Source organism: Simochromis diagramma, unplaced genomic scaffold (assembly GCF_900408965.1).
Source record: "Simochromis diagramma unplaced genomic scaffold, fSimDia1.1 OVJJ01000483.1, whole genome shotgun sequence".
Lineage (NCBI taxonomy): Eukaryota > Metazoa > Chordata > Actinopteri > Cichliformes > Cichlidae > Simochromis > Simochromis diagramma.
In genome coordinates, this window is record NW_024386835.1 from 769,051 (window position 1) to 790,349 (window position 21,299).

At 43.9% G+C, this 21,299-nt stretch overlaps 3 protein-coding genes across 6 annotated transcripts; 2 read left to right on the forward strand and 1 right to left on the reverse strand.

The window, feature by feature from the left end:
• The first annotated feature begins 13 nt into the window (after window positions 1–13).
• med20 (mediator complex subunit 20) lies at window positions 14–3,326 on the forward strand. Its single transcript, XM_040028656.1, has 4 exons — window positions 14–161; window positions 373–518; window positions 1,975–2,228; window positions 2,321–3,326. Exons 1-4 carry the CDS (start codon window positions 148–150, stop codon window positions 2,540–2,542), a joined length of 636 nt encoding a protein of 211 aa, XP_039884590.1. The 5' UTR covers window positions 14–147; the 3' UTR covers window positions 2,543–3,326.
• A 564-nt stretch (window positions 3,327–3,890) lies between these two features.
• On the forward strand, window positions 3,891–12,923 carry usp49 (ubiquitin specific peptidase 49). 4 transcript variants are annotated; one of them, XM_040028661.1, is made up of 8 exons: window positions 3,891–4,205; window positions 5,515–5,637; window positions 5,777–7,221; window positions 8,887–9,094; window positions 10,792–10,900; window positions 11,114–11,319; window positions 11,425–11,528; window positions 12,155–12,923. In XM_040028661.1, exons 3-7 carry the CDS (start codon window positions 5,842–5,844, stop codon window positions 11,526–11,528), a joined length of 2,007 nt encoding a protein of 668 aa, XP_039884595.1. In that variant the 5' UTR covers window positions 3,891–4,205; window positions 5,515–5,637; window positions 5,777–5,841; the 3' UTR covers window positions 12,155–12,923. The 4 variants fall into 4 exon arrangements, with proteins under 4 accessions (XP_039884595.1, XP_039884594.1, XP_039884592.1 ...); XM_040028658.1 differs by having other exon boundaries at window positions 3,899–4,205; window positions 5,495–5,637; window positions 11,425–12,923; XM_040028659.1 differs by lacking the exon at window positions 3,891–4,205 and adding an exon at window positions 4,268–4,414 and having other exon boundaries at window positions 11,425–12,923.
• Window positions 12,924–13,852: 929 nt separating this feature from the next.
• Window positions 13,853–20,875, reverse strand: tmcc2 (transmembrane and coiled-coil domain family 2). The gene is made up of 5 exons (XM_040028662.1): window positions 20,477–20,875; window positions 17,550–17,963; window positions 16,594–17,216; window positions 15,335–15,470; window positions 13,853–15,055 (listed from the first exon to the last, which is right to left on the reverse strand). The coding sequence occupies exons 1-5, from the start codon at window positions 20,477–20,479 to the stop codon at window positions 14,756–14,758; spliced, it is 1,476 nt and encodes a 491-aa protein (XP_039884596.1). The 5' UTR covers window positions 20,480–20,875; the 3' UTR covers window positions 13,853–14,755.
• Window positions 20,876–21,299: the final 424 nt, after the last annotated feature.

Here is a 21,299-nt window from a genome sequence, read left to right on the forward strand (position 1 = left end):
GGTGTTAATATTCACCATTCTTTATTATCAATAATATTTTTTTTTTGGTTTTTTTTCTGTTGTTTCCGTTCACTTTACCGGAAGGGGTTTTATTTAACCCGGAAGTGCTCAAACACCGTACTACAAGTGAAGAGAGGCAAAACATCAATGGGTGTTACTTGGTAAGGTGGTTTTTAAACCTACGTTTGATTTTAAACGTTTTTTAACCCCTAAATATTCAAACAGTTTTAGCCTAGCCTCAACCATCCTGCGTGGTTTTTTGTCCCATTGATCCGCGGAGCGTGGCTCTGTCTCATTCAACAATGCTGGTAACGTGACACAGGGCAAAGTGTATGCTGGTCCCTCAAGTGCTCTGCTTGCTGTGCCCCGCAGTGTGTGCCAGGTGCCCGTGGCGGAGGGGAAGAGCGTGCAGCAGACTGTGGACATGCTGCACAAAAAGCTGGAGCAGCTGGGCGCCGTGAAGCAAGGCAGCTTCTGCGTGGACTGCGAGACTTACCATGCCACGGGAAATTCCAGCAGTAATAATTTTTTATCTGTTTGTTTCTGAGCTTTAGAATTCAGATTTATAGATCACATTAATGCACTCACCCATGAGGGTGACCTGATGTCTATGTCTAGGTGGGGCTGCAGAGTATTTTATCCCCTTTTCGTGTGATTGTTTGCAAAGAAAAAAAAGATTGTCGGTATTTGAACTGTTGTAAATGACTTATTGGCCTATAATCTGTCAAACAGATCTCTCACGAACGATTCTGAGTCATTTTGAGTAAGAAATAACATTTCTATCACAAAGCAGAACTTGTTTTTTGGCAAAGTGATTTTCATATCTCCCTTATTTATGCAGCTAAGTGTCACTGACATTAAAAAAAAATTCTAGAGAGATCTGGCAAAGAGGGCAAGAGAAATTGTGACAAATATAACATCACAGTTCTATAAAGGATATGTAAGGACTAGACTGACTATAATATAGGTACAATAAAGTCAGTGTCATATAGATACTTGCAAAACCAGTATATACATATATATATATGTCCGCTTCACGAAATCTGTTGAGTGCAGTCTATTTACCAATATTAGCAAACATAACATATATATTAAAAAAAAACAATGAAACGTCAAAATTCACTTTTTTGTCACACAAGCTGTGGCTCAGCTGGTAGAGAGCGTCATAGATCCCCATCTCCTCCAGTCTGCATCCTGAAGTATCCATGGGCAAGATGCCGAACCCTCACTTGTCCCTGATGCATCCATCTGTGTGTGTGTGTGTGTGTGTGTGTGTGTGTGTTAGAAAACACTTAGGCATAGACAAAAGTACTGTATGAATGTGAGTGTGAGACTTGTAGTAGGAAGTGCTTTTGAGTACTCAGCTACATTAAAACAAGCTACATAAGTACTGGTGTACTGGTTCATTTACCAGTTTGATTGGCTGTAGTTAGGTCAACACACTAAGGCAGTCACTTTTATTGGGGATTTATGCTTCAGCAGCCTGGTGTGCACCTCCTTAGAAATGTTACAAGTTCCATCGACATACTGTTACTGTCCTCTTCAGTACCGCTGATTCCTCCTGTGCATCTTTGGCTACTGTTTCGCCACAGTTTTTGAATGTATCTGTGGGAGAATAACAATCATCATCAGTATAAGTAATAGTTGTATATCTATATGGCCAGAAGTCTGGTTCCTTTAGATGTTACCACAGATCATCTGCCTCCATCTCACCCTTGCAGCTTCTTCTGTCACACCAACCATCTACATGTCCTCCATCACTACATGCATAAATCTCCTCTGACGTCTTCCTCTTTTCCTCCTGCCTGGCAGCTCCTCCATCTTTAACATCCTTTGCCCAATATGTCTGCTATCCCTCACTGTACACGTCCAAACCTCAGCTGCAAATCTCAGCCTTGCCTCTCTAACTTTGTGGAACTTTCATTTCCTTCCTCATCTCACCTGACAGTTTTAAGTGTTGTCTGTTTATTGTAGGTCAGCCCTCCAAGCTCCTGTATGTGATGCACAACTCCGAAACCCCCCTGAGCTGCTTGGCTCTGTTTGAAGGTGGACCCTGCCTAATAGCGGATGCAAATTTTGATGTCCTCATGGTGAAGCTGAAAAGTCACTTTCAGAATGCCAAGGGACACAAGGTGGAGTCTCGTGGTTCGAGATATCGCTACTGCGATTTCTTGATAAAAGTTGGTACCGTGACGATGAGCTCCAGTGCCAGAGGGATATCAGTAGAGGTGCGTGTATATGTATATATGCTGTGATAAAGACGAGTCACGTCCTTCTGCTTTCTCTCCTTGAGGCGTTAACTCCTGGCTTGCTTCCTCAGGTGGAGTACTGCCCTTGTGTCGTTCCTGGGGACTGCTGGAACCTCATGAAGGAGTTTATGCAGTCCTTTCTCGGCCCCAGCGTCCCTGAACTGCCATCTGTGTTTGCTGCCAAGCCCGAGGGACTCTTTGCACCAACAGACTGTGTTGACACCATGACTCAGTACCTGGAGTTATTCAACAAACTGCGCAAGCTGCAAATCCCTGGAACCAATGTGCGCTGAGTCTGCAACAAAGATATCTGTTTTTTTCTCTCTCCATGTTTGTACAGATGTTGGTATATTTCTGGTCCTATGGATCAGCGTTGGTACCCAGGCATTTTTTTTTTTTTTTTTGAACGTCTGGGGTTTTATTATCACTGCAGAACTTCACATTAGTGTTGGATGAAAGCATTTGCAATAAAGAGACACGGTGAAAACAAGTAGTCAAAGTCTCTGAGCGTTCATACTGCGATTCCCTTTTGATGGTGCACTTTTATCTGAGAGTAGAGGCACAAAGTATTCATTGATTTCTTGCTAGTTTACACAGGGATGAACCAATTTATCAGCTGAACACTGGCCCTGTTGACTGTCAACTGATCTGATGACGTTTATCAGTGAGAGAGGTTGATTTTTATCTGTTGCATCATCCAAGTTTTGCGCTGGCTGAATGTTTAAAGATGATGTCACAAGCAGGTGAGAGATTTTCCTTTTTAAACAATCAGATTTCTTTGTTTTTCTCTGTCAGAAAGACAGGAATGAATGAACTAAATGTTGACTACAGGTCCAGGAATTTCATAGTCAGTCCAATCCCTAGGTTTATGCAGTTGGATTAGTGTTCCAGTATTAGGTGGAGGCTTGTGCTTACGCATGTAATGAGTTTACAGTGGAAATGCTTTATTAAATTACAAAGAAGTATCTGTGCAGATATCTTAGGGTGACAGTAAGTTCGATTGTTTATATTGGATTGTTAAAATGTCCAAAAGACTGGATCTAGCTTCTAAAATCTGAGAATAGACACTTTAATCTACGATAATCTGAAGATCTCACTTATGCTTGGCATCGAGTGGACTCTTATGTTAGAGCAGGGGGAAAAAAGTAAAAATGCAGAACAATGTCCTATTAAATTACCAGTAATTGAATTTTTAAAAAAAAAAAAAAAAAATATATATATATATATATATATATATATATATATATATATATAATTCAAGTGTCCTACTAAATTACGATAATTGCTATTGTTAATTTGGTTATTTTTATCCATGCGTCTCCTAATCTCGTGTGAAAAAATCCTGGATATGCACCGTAACCACAACTGTATTATAATTAAAACTGACATGACTTCTCTTTTAGAACTTGTGATATGTTATTAAGCTTTCAAACTCTCCCTGAATGCTGCGCATTTCTTCTAGACAGCGGCTTTCTTTTTATGTTTAAACTTGAATTACACTGATTTGCGCTGACGCATTTTGAAAGTAGTCCCTCCCCACGACCACGATCTCCAAAGGAGAAGCGCTTAATAGGGAGCTTAAAGCTAAACACACGCACAGTACACGCACGCGCCTCAGGTGTTTTTTACCAGATTAACACTACCGTGCTGACACATGGCGCGCACGGGGTTTAACGGGGACACCGGGGGTCAGGGGTAGCGGCTGTCCTCTTAAACCCGGCTTCCACTCTGGCCTCGGTTATTGTTCCATGTGGCCGCTGTGGGTGGACGGACGGACGGTCCATCCTGCTGCCTGTTGTTCAACCCTTCCGCCAATGAGAGCCCGGCTCCCGCTCAGCCCCAGTCCAATGAGAGCGGCGGGGTCTGTGCTCGGATCGAGAGTTGGGTTGTTCAATCTGTGAGGAGGACAACAAGCAGCTCTCTGAGTGTACACCGGATGGATGGATGCTGGCGATGGTAACGTTACCCAGCTTTACCATTATCAGGTGTTGCAAATATAGTGAGGGGCACCGATAGGGCCGAGAGCCGCGTTTCAGCAGCCGGCTTCCTGCGGTGAATGTCACCGGGTAGTTTTTTTTTTAACGGTTAACGGCGCAGTTTGCTAGCCTTAACGTTAGCGACCGACGGCAGCCGTTAGGTTAACTTCGATTGTCCTCAACAAACAGGTTAGCAGCTTAGCTAACGTTAGCAACTGTGGCGAGCAGATAACGCGAATTGTTAGCTGCTTGGAGCCAAGCGAATAAATCCGTGTTTAACTCCGCGCGTTATTAGGCGAGACACAGCAGAGGGAAGGGAGGGAGGAGGTGGGGGGGCAAGCGGTGTAAACCCTACGCACAGCCGCCGTGGATAAAAACGGTTAGCGGCGGCAGCTAAGTTGCTGCCTGCTGGGCTGTCTCGGACCAACAAAGTTGTTGGATGTTCCTGGAGAGTCGCTCTCTGGCTGCTCTTTGTTCTTCAGCATGGTGATGGTGGGATAGCCTAGCATGGCGTTAAGAGCCAGCCTGTCTGAGCCAGAAGGCATCCTTTTTAAAACACGGACAGACACAGTGGAGAAATTCTAACATTTGTGAATATCACATGCAGGAGTTGAGGCGGTTAACTTGTAGCGTGCAAAAAGCTTGGCATGCGACTGAAAAACAGTTGCGCCGACCTGAAAGTTGATGCTGCCATTATTATTTTTATCCATTGTTATTATTATTATTTTAATGTAGTGGCTCATTTACACAAAGAGATGGATAAAAAAGAAAGTGATGTAGCACAGCGCTGGTACTGGTGAGGTACATAACTACATCCATTAACGTTAAGAATATCATTTCAATGGACAGACAGACGTTCATGTCATCATTTCCTTGCCCGAAAGCTCCGTTTTAATTATTGCCCCTGATCAAATGGCCACATGTTGATTTTCTTAAAGAACGAGAGCGACATAACAGTTCCTTTTCCGTGTGTGATTCCTGTAGATGTCAATCATTTGCCACGTTTATTCACAGTAATGTCAACCAGGGCCGTCAGTGTCACAACTGGAGGAGATTCCCACAATAAAGTCACTTCCTGAGTTATTTAGTTATGTTACTTTTTGTTAAGAAGTTTTATGATCACTTGTTTTCAGTCCACTTTTTTGTGTAAAGATAGATTTTTGAGAATTTCCTAAATGCATGGTTTTCATGAATTGGAGAAGTGCGTGATTTATCTCTGTCGTTGTGGGGTGGGGTGGAGTGGTTGCTTTGTCTGTTTTTTCATTGCAGCTTTCACCCCTATTTCTCAGACTCTCTCTGGAGACGCTGGTGCTGACGGTGGGCATGGGTGATCGGGCTGAACTGTCCTGTTGTGTTCTTTGCAGATGTTGTGATGTGTTGTCCAGAATTTGATCACAAAAACTCCTTTTCCAGTTAGTACATCTTCTTTCTTTTTTGTTTTTGTGACAGTTGCTTATACACTGCAGTCTTTTCATTAGAAAAACAGAAAACAAAAACACTGGATTCTGCTATCAGCAGTAATCTTGCTTTATTTTTTTTCTTCCTCTACAGAATGAGTTGCTGTTTGGCTGCGGGACGTGTGTCCTATCGCTGAGGCCACATGTGTATCTGGAGCAATGGATCGTTGTAAGCACGTGGTACGCCTTCGCCTAGGCCAAGACCATTCGATCCTTAATCCGCAAAAATGGCACTGTGTCGACTGCAGCACCACCGATTCGGTGTGGGCCTGCCTCAAGTGCTCCCACGTGGCCTGTGGACGGTTTATGGAGGAGCACTCACTCAAACACTTTCAGGAGTCGCACCATCCGCTGGCTATGGAGGTGCGAGAGCTGGATGTTTTTTGCTTTGCCTGTGGAGACTATGTACTCAACGATAACGCAGAGGGTGACCTCAAACTCCTCAGAGGGGCGCTCTCCACTGTTCGGAGCCCGGGTAGGCGCTCACTGCGCTCTTCAACAGGGGGGGAGTGTACTCCCTGGGTTGGGGAAAGTGGGCCGCAGCCCGCCATGCAGCTGGCCTTGCGGCACAGGAGGAAAGCACTCCTGGGGAAAATGCTCCGGATGTGGATCAGCAAACATCAGGAGCTCCAGAATCAGCGTAAAGAGAAACTCGAGGAAGCTAGAAGACAAAAGAAGGAGGTGAAAAAGAGACTCATGGAAGAACTTGGCAATGTTCCTCCCAGGAAGAGTGCTAGGCTTCTTACTCAGGCGCCACGTTCAACCATCACACTCATTCCACGCAAATTTCGCGACCCTCCAGAACGCCTACCTCCTCCTCCTGCCCAAAAGAAGCCTTCACTTTTAACCCTGTCCCGCAAGACTTCTCAGAATGGCAAAGCTGCCAGACTGAGGCGATACTACTCCACGCATGCAGTCACACGACGGAGACTCGCTCCGGGGGTCACCGGTCTGCGCAACTTGGGGAACACGTGCTACATGAACTCAATATTGCAAGTGCTGAGCCACCTGCAGAAATTCAGGGAGTGTTTTCTCACTTTGGACCTGTGTGAGACTGAGGAGCTACTGGCCAAGACCAACCACTCCCAGGGGATGAAGGGGGTGACAGGAGGTGTGGTCAGCAGTGGTAACACAGCGCTGGCAGAATACCCTCTTGGACGTATGGGGAAGGCGGGCTGTTGGAATTTGCCCGTGGGGAAAAAGGAAAGCGTCTCGCCTCCTCCTCGCTGCTCCACCCGCCAGCAGATGTCTCTGTGCCATGAGTTACATACGCTTTTCAGGGTCATGTGGTCAGGCCGGTGGTCTTTAGTATCTCCCTTTGCCATGCTGCACTCTGTGTGGAACCTCATCCCGGCTTTCCGTGGATACGACCAGCAGGATGCCCAGGAGTTCTTGTGTGAGCTGCTGGACAAGGTGCAGCAGGAGCTGGACACAGAGGGGTCCAAAAGGCGGATAGTCATCCCCATCACAAAGAGGAAACTATCCAAGCAAGTGCTAAAGGTTCTCAACACCATCTTTCATGGGCAGCTACTCAGCCAGGTGAGACTCCTAACTTTGTGTATTTGGCCCAAATTATAGCCGCATGCAGTCAGTGTTGTCCAGTGTGATGTAGGTTGGACAACACTGTTTGTGTATTTATCTCTTTTCCCTCTTGCTTTCCATTTCTGCATGTCTGTTGTGAAGTTCTGGGCTAATGCCAAGATTTTGACTTTTGTGTTTTGTTTTGCTTTCATTATTATTTCTGTATATTTATATTCCCCCGTTGTGCCAGAGACACAAATCTGATAATAAAATAAGTAATAAATGTTAATTAATAAGTGATAAGTAAAAGGATAGCGTTTTAGTCTTCATGCCTTTTATTTTGAAAATTGACCATGTTCTTTACTCTCCTGGGTCTAACTTCCTTCCTACAAGATGAAGACAAGATAAAAAAAGGAGAAAAAAATGACCCAGTGGTATTTTTAGTAGGTGCTGTTTCTGGGATGCTTCTGCAAAAACATGCTTCACCGGGTACAGTTAAGCTGTAGTCATTGTTTTGAAGAGGTGTAATCAGCTCCTGTAGCTGTCCTTCAGTTAGTCCCCAGTTAACTTTGAACACTGAGAAAATTCACATGAGACATCAGATAAACGTCGGCCACTGACATCAGTAAAAGGTATCAACTTAGGTGCTCTTACCAATCACAAAGGCCCATATCAGTTAATATCAATTATATATAAGCTGAAATTTCTACACTGTGCTGCAGATACAGATGCCATGGATACAGATTTCCAGTTAATCCAAGTCTGTGGTTGCATGTAAAAACTGTGATGTCACGTCACCACATTCCCAAAATCATTTTAGGGTGGTGCATGAGGAGGACCAGACTTACACTACAATGGTGCGTTGTAGTGTATTGTCTCTGTGATGTCCAAATTTCCACTCTATCTGCAGTCTCCTCTTCCCAATAAAGACAAAATGCCCACAAAATATCTCTGTGTTTTCTTATCCACCAGCCCTATGATAGATATCCTGGTTGTCATAGGGCGAGAGGCGGGGTACAGCCAGAGAGAGACAGAGAACTATTCCTGCTCACTGTCACACCTATAGCTGCTTTAGAATCACCAGCTAACCTTACATCCATGTGTTTGGACTGTTGGAGCAAGGTGGAGTACCCAAAACGCTTCCCATGCAACATGCACGCATTACACAGTCCAGCGGTCCAGCAGTTTCAAAGGCGACACTCTGCAATTCTAATTGTGATTTAATTTTTAAAATTCAAAATTAAATCCACTTCAAGGTGATGTGCTTTTGGTGTTGTGAACAAATAAACAAACAAAAAAAGTTATAACTGCATCTGTTCAGCTCTGTTTGCAGGGTTTAACCAATCACAGTTAAGATCGTGAGTTTAGTAATAAAAAAGAGGCATGCATCTGCATTAAAGAATAAAATGCAGAGACACGGTGGGTTAAGCAGTTACCTGGAAGAGCAGGCCAAAGAAGACAGTTGATTGATTGTGGTCATGTATGAAGAGCATAAACCTGTGCTGGAATGTAGTTAGACTGGGGAAGTGTCTGGTTTTGTAATTTAGGCAGATATTTTAGTTTCATTTATTAAATCAGTTTATTTATTTGTTTGCACTTTCCAGAGTTCTGCTACAGCTGAAACTTGGAATTGTCGCCACACTCACCTTTGCTTGTGTTCCTCCTCTTCTCTGTATGTTTTAGGTGACATGCCTATCCTGTAAGCACAAGTCTAACACAGTAGAGCCATTCTGGGATTTGTCTTTGGAGTTTCCAGAGCGATACCACAGCATAGACAAAGGCTCGAGCTCGACGGCTTACCAGCGTAGCTGCACCCTCACTGAGATGCTGTCCAAGTTTACAGAGATGGAGGCTCTTGAAGGCAGCATCTACGCCTGCAACCACTGCAACAGTCAGTACAATGTTTAATGCACCACAAGCCAAGCTCGTCTTAAGTTCATTATTAGCTGATAAGACTTTGCTTCTTAAGCTCGAGTTGAATAAATCTGTATTATTTCAGGATATCTGCCTATTATATGACTACTTGGATGCATTCTGATAAAGCTGTTTATCAACCCTAAAATATCAATTAGCAGATAAATTATTCTCTTGATTCATCAGACAGAGAACTGGATAGTGGACCATACACTTGGGTTCACATGATGAATGTCATGAATTTGGATTCTAATGGGAATTGGATTTAAATAAGTTATTATCCAAAGTGGAACTTAAAGTTATAGATTTCCCTTCATGATTTATTCATTTTGATTCCGGACCCTGCTTTTTCTTTAAAGGTCAATGCAGTTTTTCTTGCGAGGTATTTCTACGAATAACTGAGAATGTCAGGACAGCAACTTGTAAAAATGAAGCGTACAGAACATTTTCCTGTTAATCTGATGGCATCGGAACTAAACGCACACCCGGGTCATGACTAATTAAAAGCTGTCATTTCATTCTCATCAGACGCACAATAGTAACATGCAAACTGTCGCATAAATGAAGAGGATTGCGCAGGATTACGACCGCATGCATGTGTTTCCCGACGTTCTCAGTTAAAAGACTTGATTTTTCAGGATGGAGAGAAGTTCGTCTCCGAAGTGTTACACATGCATTCAGTGTGATCCAAATGCATAAAGCAAGATTTACAAATGTATGTATTGATGTGTGTGTAGCGTTGGAGAACACACAAGCAGGTGCTTCAGTCCACGCAATTTCAAAGCAATTTTACCACACGGAAAACTGTTTTACAAATGCGCACATCCACATTTGAATAAATATTGAATGAATACTGATCAGCTGCTCACAATTCCTGTGCATACAAATGTCTGAAACTTTACAGACATCCTCCTACTCACGAATGGCCTGGCACGCACAGATCACATCACATGGTCACGTAGGGTTTTGAGACAAATTTCAGGCTGCCGGCTTCGCATACATCCAGATATGTAAGCTGCATTCAAGTACTAGTGTTCTGTTTTCCTGCATTTTTCCTACTAAAGTAGCCATTTCTTCTAAGTAAACAGAACAACTAGTCACCCCGCTACTAGAAAACAGATTTTCCAGTTATGTAGTTAGAAGTTTTCACTGGAATGGAGACAGGATCTATCAGGAAAAAATGTTTAAGTAATTCATTTCAGGGAGGTGAGGTAAAAGCTGCTGTATTTACTGAAGTGCGAAGTCTTGTTGTCCCAAATCATCAAATAAACATCAGTAAAGTGTAAACACTTACCTCAAGTATGATTTGTCAGGTAATGTATTGTCAGATTTCACCCATGGTGTGCATACAGAGTACACTGTAGAACTGTGGGTGCATCTGAATGTACCCGTGAGGAACATTTGTGTGTAAAGTGACCTTTACCTGAATGACTGAATGCTTTCAACAGATTAATGAAGCCAACGGTGTTATTTATTTATTCATTGTCTAAGAAGCTCTTTAATCTCCTGCTGACAGCTCCGGCGGAGGCAGTGACTTAAAAACTAGGCTGGCAGCTTTGAGAGAGCCACACAACACTTTCGCAAAGCCTGAGATTTTGCAAGAAAGCGTCACTTGTGCAGCGGAAACAAAGCCTCGCATCAGTAACCTGTGATCTCCTTGTTTCATGGTTTCAGAAAGAAGACGGAAATCATCCCACAAACCCTTAGTTCTGTCAGAAGCATGTAAGCAGCTTCTGATCTACCGTTTACCTCAGGTTCTCCGGCTGCACCTCAAACGCTTCAGGCAAGTTTCTGTAAAGGCTGATATATATTTTTTTTTATACTTCCAAACCAAGTTCTTTGAAATTTCTCAAAGAAATTTCAGGATTTCCTGTAGTTTTGATCTTGTTTTTTCTGTTTGCGTTGTGAACTTGGGGTGCTCGACCTTTATTTATTTATTTTGTAAGACGAGGCTTGTGAAGTGTAGCAACACTAACTATCGCCTGTTGTACGGCAGATGGTCGGGGCGGAACCACAGGGAGAAAATCGGCGTCCATGTGGCCTTTGACCAGGTTCTGAACATCAAACCATACTGCTGCACAGGCTCAGGTCACTCTGTCCACAGAGGAGGCTACACCTACGATCTGTCTGCTGTAGTTATGCATCATGGTAAAGGCTTCGGCTCAGGGCACTACACCGCATACTGCTACAATACAGAAGGAGGTGAGGAAGAGCGCATAGCATCCTGTGGTTTAATTAAGATGCAAATGTTCTGCTGTGTTGTTGTTTTTTTTAACATCTTTTTTAATGTGCATTTGCTATCCTCAGGTTTCTGGGTCCACTGTAATGACTCTGAGATGAAGGTTTGCAGTGTGGAGGAAGTGTGCAACACTCAGGCCTATATTCTCTTCTATACCCAGAGGTCTGCTTAGGTACCTCTCGCTGTGATGATAACCTGTGCGTGGAAACTTAGGGCTGCATTCATGAAAAGGTTTTCTGACGCTTTCCCAGATGTCATTACATTTTAGCAGCACAATCCAGATAAGAAGTATGATAGTGGTGAGTAATGTTGCCATAGCTAGTAGATCAGAAAGCTCTGGGTTTATGTCTTTTGACTCGGTAAGAAAACATTTTCGTAAATGAAGCCCAGGTTTCTCAGCCTGTAGGACCAGCGTATTGATTCCTGGTCTGAAGACTGTGGTCGGACTCTGTCCTGCTGAACAACAACAACAACCATCAGGCTCGTGTCTGTTGAGTCTGGGAACAACCAGGCGCTCTCCCCGAGACAGCATTTTACATTAAAAAGGCAACACGGATTCTGGACTTTGGAGCGTTTGGCCACAGTAATGTTGACGATGTGCATTTTTACACGTAATCGTGCGTTTGACCGCTGAGCTTTACATGAAGCGACACATTTTTAACGTTGCCAGCGACCGCACTGATGGTCCACGCTCCATGTTGCCTTCTGCTCAGCTTTTTTAATTATCGTGAAACGTCAGTTATGGAAACTTTTAATACTCACCCCTGTGTCATTTGTATCTCATGTCCTCTCCCTCAGATGTACTGCTGTGACTGGATACTGTGTCTTAGGCTCAAGGCTCTCAGTGAACACGAATAGTTTTTGTTTTTAGTTTATTTTGTAGCCGCTCTGTTCCATGAAAAGAAGCAAAAAGCACGAGTATCAGACACTCAGTGGAAAGCTGTGGGAGGAGCTGTTGCTGTCGGCTCCCGTAACACCTTGAAGTGTCTGCTCCTCCTCCTGCGGTTAGACCGGTCTGAGCCTGGGTTGGACACGCCGCCTCTCTTAACCTGCCGGAGACGGGACGCGAGTTAAAGGGTAGATACTGAAGAATGTGTGGTTTCTTTTTCTTTCTTTTATCAGTTTTTTTTTTTTTTGGGGTACCCATTTTTGAGTTGAGCACCTGAAAGCAATATATTGTACATCTCGCATCTTGACAGGAAATTTAAGAAAATCAGGAATTCTTCTGCTTGTTATATACAATGTGTTTTGGGGTTTTTTTCTGTTGTCTTTTTTTATTTTATTGTTTTCTACTCTGCTGTTTCTATCGAGGTCTTTAGATTTTGCTAGGTTGTCAAGAAAAACTGTGTTTGATACGAGTCAAATGCAAAATACATTTGTGAACTCTGTGACAGTTGGAACAATCTAATGACGATGAATGTCTTACTTTTTAGCGGTCAGGTGTGGCCATGCCACCGGCTCTGATCCCCTTGAGTTCTGTCGTGTACTGTAAGAATACCTGTCATAAATGTAATGGTCATATGGGTTTTGCCTGACAGTAATTATTAAAAAGACAAAACAAAATTGAGATGCTTTGGTTCTCTTGCTTATTTATTTATTTTTATATAGTATTTTTTCCAGAGGGAGTGGTGATTCTGATTAAAAGAAGGTTATGAGCAGCTTCATGAATTTAGCTTCATGGCTGAGCCAAGAGAGTAAAGTAGAACTGAAATAATCAGGTTACCAGATGGATGCACAGCTGATCCGAGGCCTAACCACTAATGTGTTCTTAGAAATATAATCTGATCCAGCCAAGGATGGTGCTCATAATCAAATGTAAATCTCTTTCTTGCCTTAACAGTAAAGTGATCAGGGGCGTGGCCGCCACTCCCAAATGAAAAAAATATGAATCAGTAATTGTGATCCATAAATATGCCAACAGTGTCTGAAACAGCATTCTACAAATGCTCCCTTAAGGTATGTGTATGTGTTTAAATGCTTAAGATCAATCAGCTTATGGGACTCTTTCACACTGGAAGCTCCTAAATTTCCCTTTTTCCATGCTTCATATCTGACTTTTATGGAAGATCTATGTTACTTTGTTTGTATGCAATGGTCAAGGGTGGAGCAAAAGGATGGCCAAGCTCACCGCAAACTAACATTTACCCGTCCCTCTGGCCTACCTCTTCCAACCAAAGGTAATCCGATGATTATGCACACAGTCAGAGCTGGAGCTTTATCCACTCTCTGCTGCTTTTTTATGCTTCCCATGCATTCACATTGTAACAGCAAAACCACCCATTTATATGCAATAATCTTACAATTATTATAAGCAATCAAAAGAGAATACACTTTGGTGCCTGCATATGCAAATACGTTTTTAAAAGTAAAAAAAACAAACGGGTGTCGGCGTGAAGGACGATGAGGAGATGACTCAAGGTCAGCCTAATATATGAAATCATTTATTTCTTACATTGTTTAATAAAACAGCAATAATTCTTCTTTCTTTTTTTTTTCCTTTTTTTGCAAACTGGATATAAACTTTGAACATGCCAGTTAAGTTGACACTGTGGATAGTAGCAGTTCTACAATAGATATAATATGAAAATGCATTTGTGGACAGAGCAGATTTTTACACTGTTGAGTCAGTATGGTGAATTGTAGCAGATTTTTTTTAACTATTCATTCATTTGCAAGAGAAAAAAAAAGGGAAAACGAAAGAAAAAGCACTGCTTCAACACCAGAGAAGAATGTGAAACAAACCGGGAATGACACCGAGTGGAGATACGACAGATCCGCGCTGCAATTCTGACACCAAAATGGCAGTTATAGAAGATTCAGTCTGTCAGTAATGACATGTTAACTCATGCCAGCTAGATGCATCTCAGTGCACATATGAGGACATGCATGAGCACATAACATTCATGGAGAAAAGAAGAAAAAACACCTTGTTCCTCTCAAATACACATTAGCTTCAACATGAAGATTACAGCAAACATGATCGGGCATTTTATTTTTGCTCCTGTCTTTGTAATGAATGTATCATAAATCATTAGAAAAAGGCCAAAGATTTCTTGCAAGAAACTCAGTTTTTGGTGACAGCGATGCTATCGACGGTTGGTCATCAGTGCCGGTACATGTGGGTGAGAGGGAAGGTTGTCTTTTGTCACTTGGCAAGCAGAGAATTTCACTTGTTTTTGCTCTGTAAACACCTCTCGGCGCTCCCTGTAGGCCGGGTCTCGACTAAAAAGTGCCATGCTTTGTTCTCTCCCACTCCGCCTTCAAACTCAAAGGGAACTCGCCGCAGTGGCTTTCATTTCACTTCAGTCTCTGGGTCCCTTCAGTGATGGCGAACTGACCTGGAATCAGCTTCTCTGATCCCCTCCTCCTCTTCCTCCTGTAGAGTGTCTTTCAGGAAGTTTAGCTGGGCAGCAGCCACAGCTCCACAAAGTCCCACTGCTTCCACAGCACAAACAGCAGCAATGTCAGCAGGACGGTGGCGGCTACGCGGGCCCGGGTCTTCATCAGAGGGGTGATGAAGTTGGCCAGAGTGGAGACGAAGACCAGCAGCACGGCCATGAGCGCCAGGATGACGTTGATGAGCTTCCCCAGCAGAGCTCGAGCGTTGGCATTCTCCACTCCTTCTAACTGGACAACCTGCTGCTGCTGCTGCTGCAGCTCCAGCTTGGTGATGCGGGTCAGGCATGACTCGACTGCCTCCTGTGTGTGCAGATCCCAAAGAAATGAACCCACTTAGTGTGATTTTGTTTTTCAAAACCTCATTAAAAGGCCTGAAAATCTAAGACACCTTTTACAGGGAACGATAATGTCTTAATTCAACTGCTTTAGTCAGAGTTGAGACTACCTCTGAAAATCACAGTCAGTAAACACAGTTTGTACGTTCACGTCTTTGAAGCATATACAGGTTTTGGAGAAACATATTGCCCACACACAGCTCTGATCCCAACTTCTAGCAAACTCCAAAGTCTTTGTTTTTACCTGAATGTCTCTCGCCCTCTCATACGACTGGTAGGCGACTTTCTCCTCCATGCTGGCGAGCTCCTGTTTCAGGTTGGTCATCTCATTCTGGTGCAGCTCCGTCAGGTCATTCAGCTGCTCTTCAAGTCGCTCGTACCTGAACACACAGCGCAGCACACACTGTACTCCAAAGCATGCATGTCAAACTTGTTTTACATGGTTTATCTACATATTTAATCCCTGTGATGTCATTTATTTGTCTTTTTTTTATTATTGTGGACTCATTGTACAAAACATACATTTAGTAGAGGGCAAAAAAATAGAAGTTTCCTTGTATTTAATTCATCCTCTGGTTGTTTGTTGCTTTCTACCATCTACCACTCTACCATCTTGAAATTTTGTGTGATGGTAGAGATCAATAAGAGCTCAGCTGATTTCATTTGGGAGGAAATCTGGTCATGGTCACACCAAATGTAAAAATCAGTATAAACTTTATATTACCCACAGTGTTTTATGGATCTTCAATCTTCACAACAGTATAACAGGCTTGAATGACATGATTACCTAGGTTGGCTAAGCATTTGACCTTGACCTTCATTTTCTAGCGCCCAAGGTTAAAAAAAACATTTGAAAGGGCATGGAGAGAACACGCTTTTAATTCTTTTCAATATGATGCCCTAATTGATCACGATGACAAAATCACACACTGCATGAAGATATGTCATAATCTGAAGTTATTGCAGCTTATTGAAGCCAAAGATTTTGGCCGATTCTGCACCAATCGTCTGGGTAAAGATAATAGAATACACTAGCATTTAAGGCTTTAAGGTCATAGGTCAAAGGTCAGACAGCATGGTGCAAAACAAAAGCTTTAGTATACTCCTTGACCTTCAGGGGGAGTTGTGCTCTCCGAGTGCTATTGTTGTTTATCTATTACTTAATTAATAATGAATTATTAAGTGAATAATTAATTTGTGTTGCATGCACTGTTAGAGGGGAGGTGTTTATCAGAAGGAAAAGCTGTAAAGCTCTGAAAATGTAGTCAGAAATTTCAAACCCGATGCCCTCCTTCACATTTTCCAATAACGTCTAGTGGACGGCACTTTTCCGGCCACTTTTGGCGACTGGGCCTTAATTTTGACACCCCTGCTCTAAAGTACATATTTAATGATGATTTTAAAAGGAGCAGTGGGGACTGAGTTGTTTTTTCCTTGTGTGAATTGCATCTTGATGTTCAGTGTAGCACGTTAGTGATTGCTTTTCTTTGCAGGGACATCTACCTGTATCTCTCTTCCTGCAGGCACTGAGTCATGTAAGAGTAGTCGCTCTGCAGCTGGCCCTTCATGTCCTCGATGGCGTCCTCCATGTGCGTCTGGCTGGCCTTGATCTCCTGCAGACCCTCAAGTAAAGAGTCCCATGAACTATGCATGTGATGGTGGTGGTGGTGGTGCCCGTCCAATCTGGGGCTGCCCATCGTTGGGCCTAACATACCACCCCCTCCTCCTCCACCAGCCCCACCAGAATTACTGCCCGCTCCGGATCCGGACGTGGCACTGGAACACTCGTCGTCGCTGCCGTACTTTGGGCTGGAGACCAGGGTGGCGCTTCCACTCAGGGCGCGGGGCGTGGGGGTGTCTTCAGCGTGGCCCCCAACTCCGTCCTCTAGCGTGTCTTTTAGGTGAGCAATGTTATCAGCACTGCCAAACTTGTTTCTTATAAGACTGGCAAACTCTCGTGGCTTGGAGACAACGGCCGTGTGCGTGAGAGCAGAAACTCCTCCTTTAACCCCTTCAACTACTCCACCTCCGAATCCACTTATCCCAGCACGAACGTTGGCTCCCACGTCCTTCAGTCCCTGCTGCATGTCCCGCAGGACATCCTTCGGCTGCCGGGCTGGCCCATTCTGTGAAGAGGGGAAAAGGAATGAGGAAGCAGAGAAGTGGAGGATCCTAAAGGAGAGAGCTGATCATGTTATGAGGGTAAGTTTTAACCCTCATAACACAGATGAGGAAAGCAGTCCCTGTGAAGAATCAGGTGAGGCACAGGGGGGATGCACTGGTTTAAATAAGTGTTTGGGAAATCATCAGTCTATTTCTGGACTCCACTGCGCTCCCAAAGATAGACTGAACACTTGTTCAAGTCACTCATAAGATAAATGTTCCAATAGACCACGAAGAAAGACACGTGCATACACACACACACACACACACACACACACACACACACACACACTTACCTGCTCTATCTCCTTCAGCTTCTTGTGGTAGTGCTCTAGTTTTTTGTGTAAGTGCGCAATAGTCTGTGCCGATTTCTGGTTCTTCTTCTCAAACACTTGCTTGATTCTGGACGCCTGCTGTTTGTCCGCGTTGTGAGCCAACTTCAGGTACTCCGCCACGTTGTCGTCACGCGCCTCCTGCTCCACGCGAATCTGCTCGGTGACCTTTAGGATCTTCTGCTGCAGATGCTCCAGAGCAGCACGTGTCCGCTGCGGCTCACCGGCCACAGCACCTTCCGCTCCCCCCGCCATGCCCCCAGACACCGACCCCACCGCCGCTGCTGCCCCCGCTCCGTCCATGCTGATGTTGGTGTCAGAGCCTCCATGGCTGGTAGTGGAGGGCAGGCCTAGAGTTGCCACCTCACTCTTGTCCAGCTGAGGGGACAAGAGGGCAGTGACTTGCTATTCAGGGGTGAAAAGAGAGCTACAACTGCTCCAGATACATTAGAGGTGTTAGTCAAACTAAGGAATCAGAGCCTCATCAGTATAAAAGTGTAAAAGTAGAGATAACAAAGGTTATTCAGATAAACGGCGCTGGAGAAACATCTTCACTGTAGCTGACTCTTCACAGACTGGGTTACACAAGAAAAGAAGTTCATCTGCAGACATGTGGTGCCAACACAGGTACTACTGTTATTATTGGTGTTATATTCACATAAACATTACTGTGCAAAAGTCTTGAGCCACTCCTTATGTCTATGTGTGTTAATGGGAAATATGTGCAGTGATTTACATGTGCAAACTTAACATAAATACAGCACATTAAGGCAAACAGAGTTTGTACAACTCCAACGAGCTTGAAATTCAATATTTTGTTATGACCGCCTGAACTCTCTTACTCAAGCTTTCTTGTAATTCTTGTAATTTCTTTAAGTAGCCTTCAGGGATATCCAGGATACTTGAAGGACATTCAAGGTCAGATGCATCTTTTAGGTCCTGTGTCAGGGCTTTCCTTTCCTTTCCTTTCCTTTCCTTTCCTTTCCTTCCTTCCTTCCTTCCTTCCTTCCTTCCTTCCTTCCTTTAAACTTTATATTAAGCATTATTCAAAGATTCAGCTAAAGAAATGGAAACAAGTTATATGCTGTTGTGACAGGCTGCTAGTAACAAAGTGCCTAGATTAGACTTATTAAAAAATCTATTATTAAATATTTATTAGATATGATGCAATTTAAAATCGGTTCTTTGCTAATGTTCTGTCACATATAGAGACAACACTAGTTCATCCCTTGAGTTAGATGCTGTTTTTGTTCTTGAATGACTCATAGGTACAAGGTACAAGGATTGGACTGAAAGTGAGAAAAAAACTTTGAAAGACTTTTGGAAAGCCGAAGCAAAATATAAAGAGATAAGGGTTGGCTCAAGACTGGTGCTGTATGACAATAAAACAGTAATGCTTCGTTTATAATTAAAGTACATCATATAGGTCGCATACATAAAACACTCAGTTCATTTTTAGTTGTGTGTAATTCAAAAAATTCTCTTCACAGAAACAGACAAAATGTAAAGTATTTGAATCTTTACTTTCTGCAGGAAACAAAATTTCTTCTGTTTTTCTAAACTGCAGATTATATTTTCCAGATCTCAACTGCCAGAAACAAAACACATGAGTAACCTCAGTAAAATCACTCAACAAAATAAATAAACCTCCTTCGATGGGAGCAGTTTAGACTGTCAAAATGTGTCATTTTGCCCACTCGGGGCATATTAGCTTTAACCGATCTAGCGGAGAGATTAGAGACCACATAGAAAGGCCACCATGCATTAATTAGATGATGCTTCCTGCCCTGCTGAGCCTCAAAAAACGAAGAAGAAGAAGAAGAAGAAGACGATGACGATTAGTTAAGATCGAAGCAAACTACACATGTAAACCCACGAAGGTGTGCAGCACGTGGCGTGTACTTTAATGCTAAAGACACGCTGAGCGTGTATGTAAATCTATTTCTGCCTGAACGTTCGTCTGACTTTTCCTTCAGAAAAACAAAAAACATAACAGCCTGAGGATGTAATCCCTTTTACACGACGAGACCCCGCGTTGACAGATCCACGCGGGGATTCCCTGGTCAGTATTATATGTTTATGTGCGGCTTTGGCAGATGGCGCGTTTGATAATGACTCTCCGCCTGACGTCAAAACGCAGCAATCAGACCCTCAGACACGAGCTTGGGCTCACACATGACGAGAGCAGTGCTGTGAGATATTTCTCACAGCACTGCTCTCGTTTCTGTCTGCGGGATGGCGCGAGGATTTATTTTACATTATATCTGCGCGACTGCGTGAAATGAGCACGCGCTGTGATTGTAAAAGTAGGTTACAATCACGGTGTGATGGAGAGGAAAACGCATGACTGCAGCCCCGTGATGGAAAAACAACAAATCATTTTTTTTTCTGATCTCTGAAAAAAATAGATGAATAAAAAGTGGGATGCTTTTTTGAGTGGCCATCACTCGCAGGATCAGAGGGGGTGAAGTGGGGTGAGTTGGGGTGCAATGTTACGTATGGGTGAAAACAGGCAACCAAAAAAAAAGCGCAAATCGGCATATAGCGACGGCTGCGGTGGTGCTCAAACCTGACGCGGTGTCTCTGTTTAAACGTGTAATAATAATAATAATAATACTAATAATAATAAAAGATCCACGGAGCGACGCCGTGGATGAAGCCGAGACTCCTGAAGGTCGGGAGAGAAGCGGTGAGGATGAGGATGGAGATGGCAGATGTCTATGGCGTGAAAACAAGAGGACAGGGTGATGCCTGTGCATTCTTCACTCAGCGGGAGACGCGCGGGGACGTGATGCCAGCGAGCACGCGAGGACGAGACACAAGCAGCGCAGGAAAATGAAAATGAAAAATTTTAAAAAGGAAAGAAAAAAAAGGATATCAGAAAACGTTACCATACTGCTTTAATCCAATTTTTGCAGTGCCATTGCAAGTCTGTGTTCGAGGCCCATCCTCCTCCTCCTCCCTCCGCCTCCCCCTGAGCTCACCGAGGAGGAGTCCCCCCTCCTCAAATGTCTTTACCCCCAGCCGTGGGTCTGGCTAACTGTCACCTCCCTGGATCCTAACGCTCCATCGTTAACACCATCGATATCTGCAGCCTCCCTCTCCCTCTTCCTATCTCTAATGCTCCGATCTCTCTCTCTCTCTCCCTCTCCTTTGTGTCATATGCTCCCTCCGCCTCCCCCTGCTTCACTCTCCTACATCTCTCTCTCTCCCCCTCCCTCTCTTTCTGTCCCTCTTTCGGTCTACATGCAAATGCTATCAGTCCTGCCCTGTAATGGATGTGGGAGCTAAGGGACAGATGATGGAGGGGCTGGGAGAGCTTGGCGCAGGCGTGCAGGTGCCCCCGTGCTGATAAGGCCAGAGGAGGGAGGGAGGGGGTGGGGTGAGTGGAGGGAGGGAGCGCTCCACTCACCTAAACTAACTCCAGTACAAACACGCGCACTTCGCCTGTGCTGGTGTGGGACTGCAGTGATGTTGTGCCAAAGTACACAATGCCTCAGAGCGCCGACTCGCTCTCGTAATTTGCCTACTTCACAAAAGAGTGAAGAAAAAAAAGTGGTATCACAACAGCAGAAGCCAGTTTGCATGACTCGGCACTACTCGAGGATATATTCACCCAACTTCAGATCTCTCTGTGCCCGACGTTGCGTCAGGATGTGTCTCCGCGGAGGGACGCCCTCTAAAAAGGAAGCGTAAAACACGCTTTCATCGTCG

Coding starts and splice junctions, on each gene's coding strand:
- tmcc2 (XM_040028662.1), bottom strand. Junction 15,471..16,593: donor CTGCAGGAAGAGAGATACAG/GTAGATGTCCCT, acceptor CTGTGTGTTCAG/GTACGAGCGACTTGAAGAGC. Junction 15,056..15,334: donor AGAGGGCGAGAGACATTCAG/GTAAAAACAAAG, acceptor CTGCACACACAG/GAGGCAGTCGAGTCATGCCT.
- med20 (XM_040028656.1), top strand. Junction 519..1,974: donor TGCCACGGGAAATTCCAGCA/GTAATAATTTTT, acceptor TGTTTATTGTAG/GTCAGCCCTCCAAGCTCCTG. Junction 2,229..2,320: donor CCAGAGGGATATCAGTAGAG/GTGCGTGTATAT, acceptor TTGCTTCCTCAG/GTGGAGTACTGCCCTTGTGT.
- usp49 (XM_040028661.1), top strand. CDS start 5,842: ATGGATCGTTGTAAGCACGTGGTACGCCTTCGCCTAGGCCAAGACCAT. Junction 9,095..10,791: donor CGCCTGCAACCACTGCAACA/GTCAGTACAATG, acceptor TCATGGTTTCAG/AAAGAAGACGGAAATCATCC. Junction 10,901..11,113: donor CTGCACCTCAAACGCTTCAG/GCAAGTTTCTGT, acceptor GTTGTACGGCAG/ATGGTCGGGGCGGAACCACA.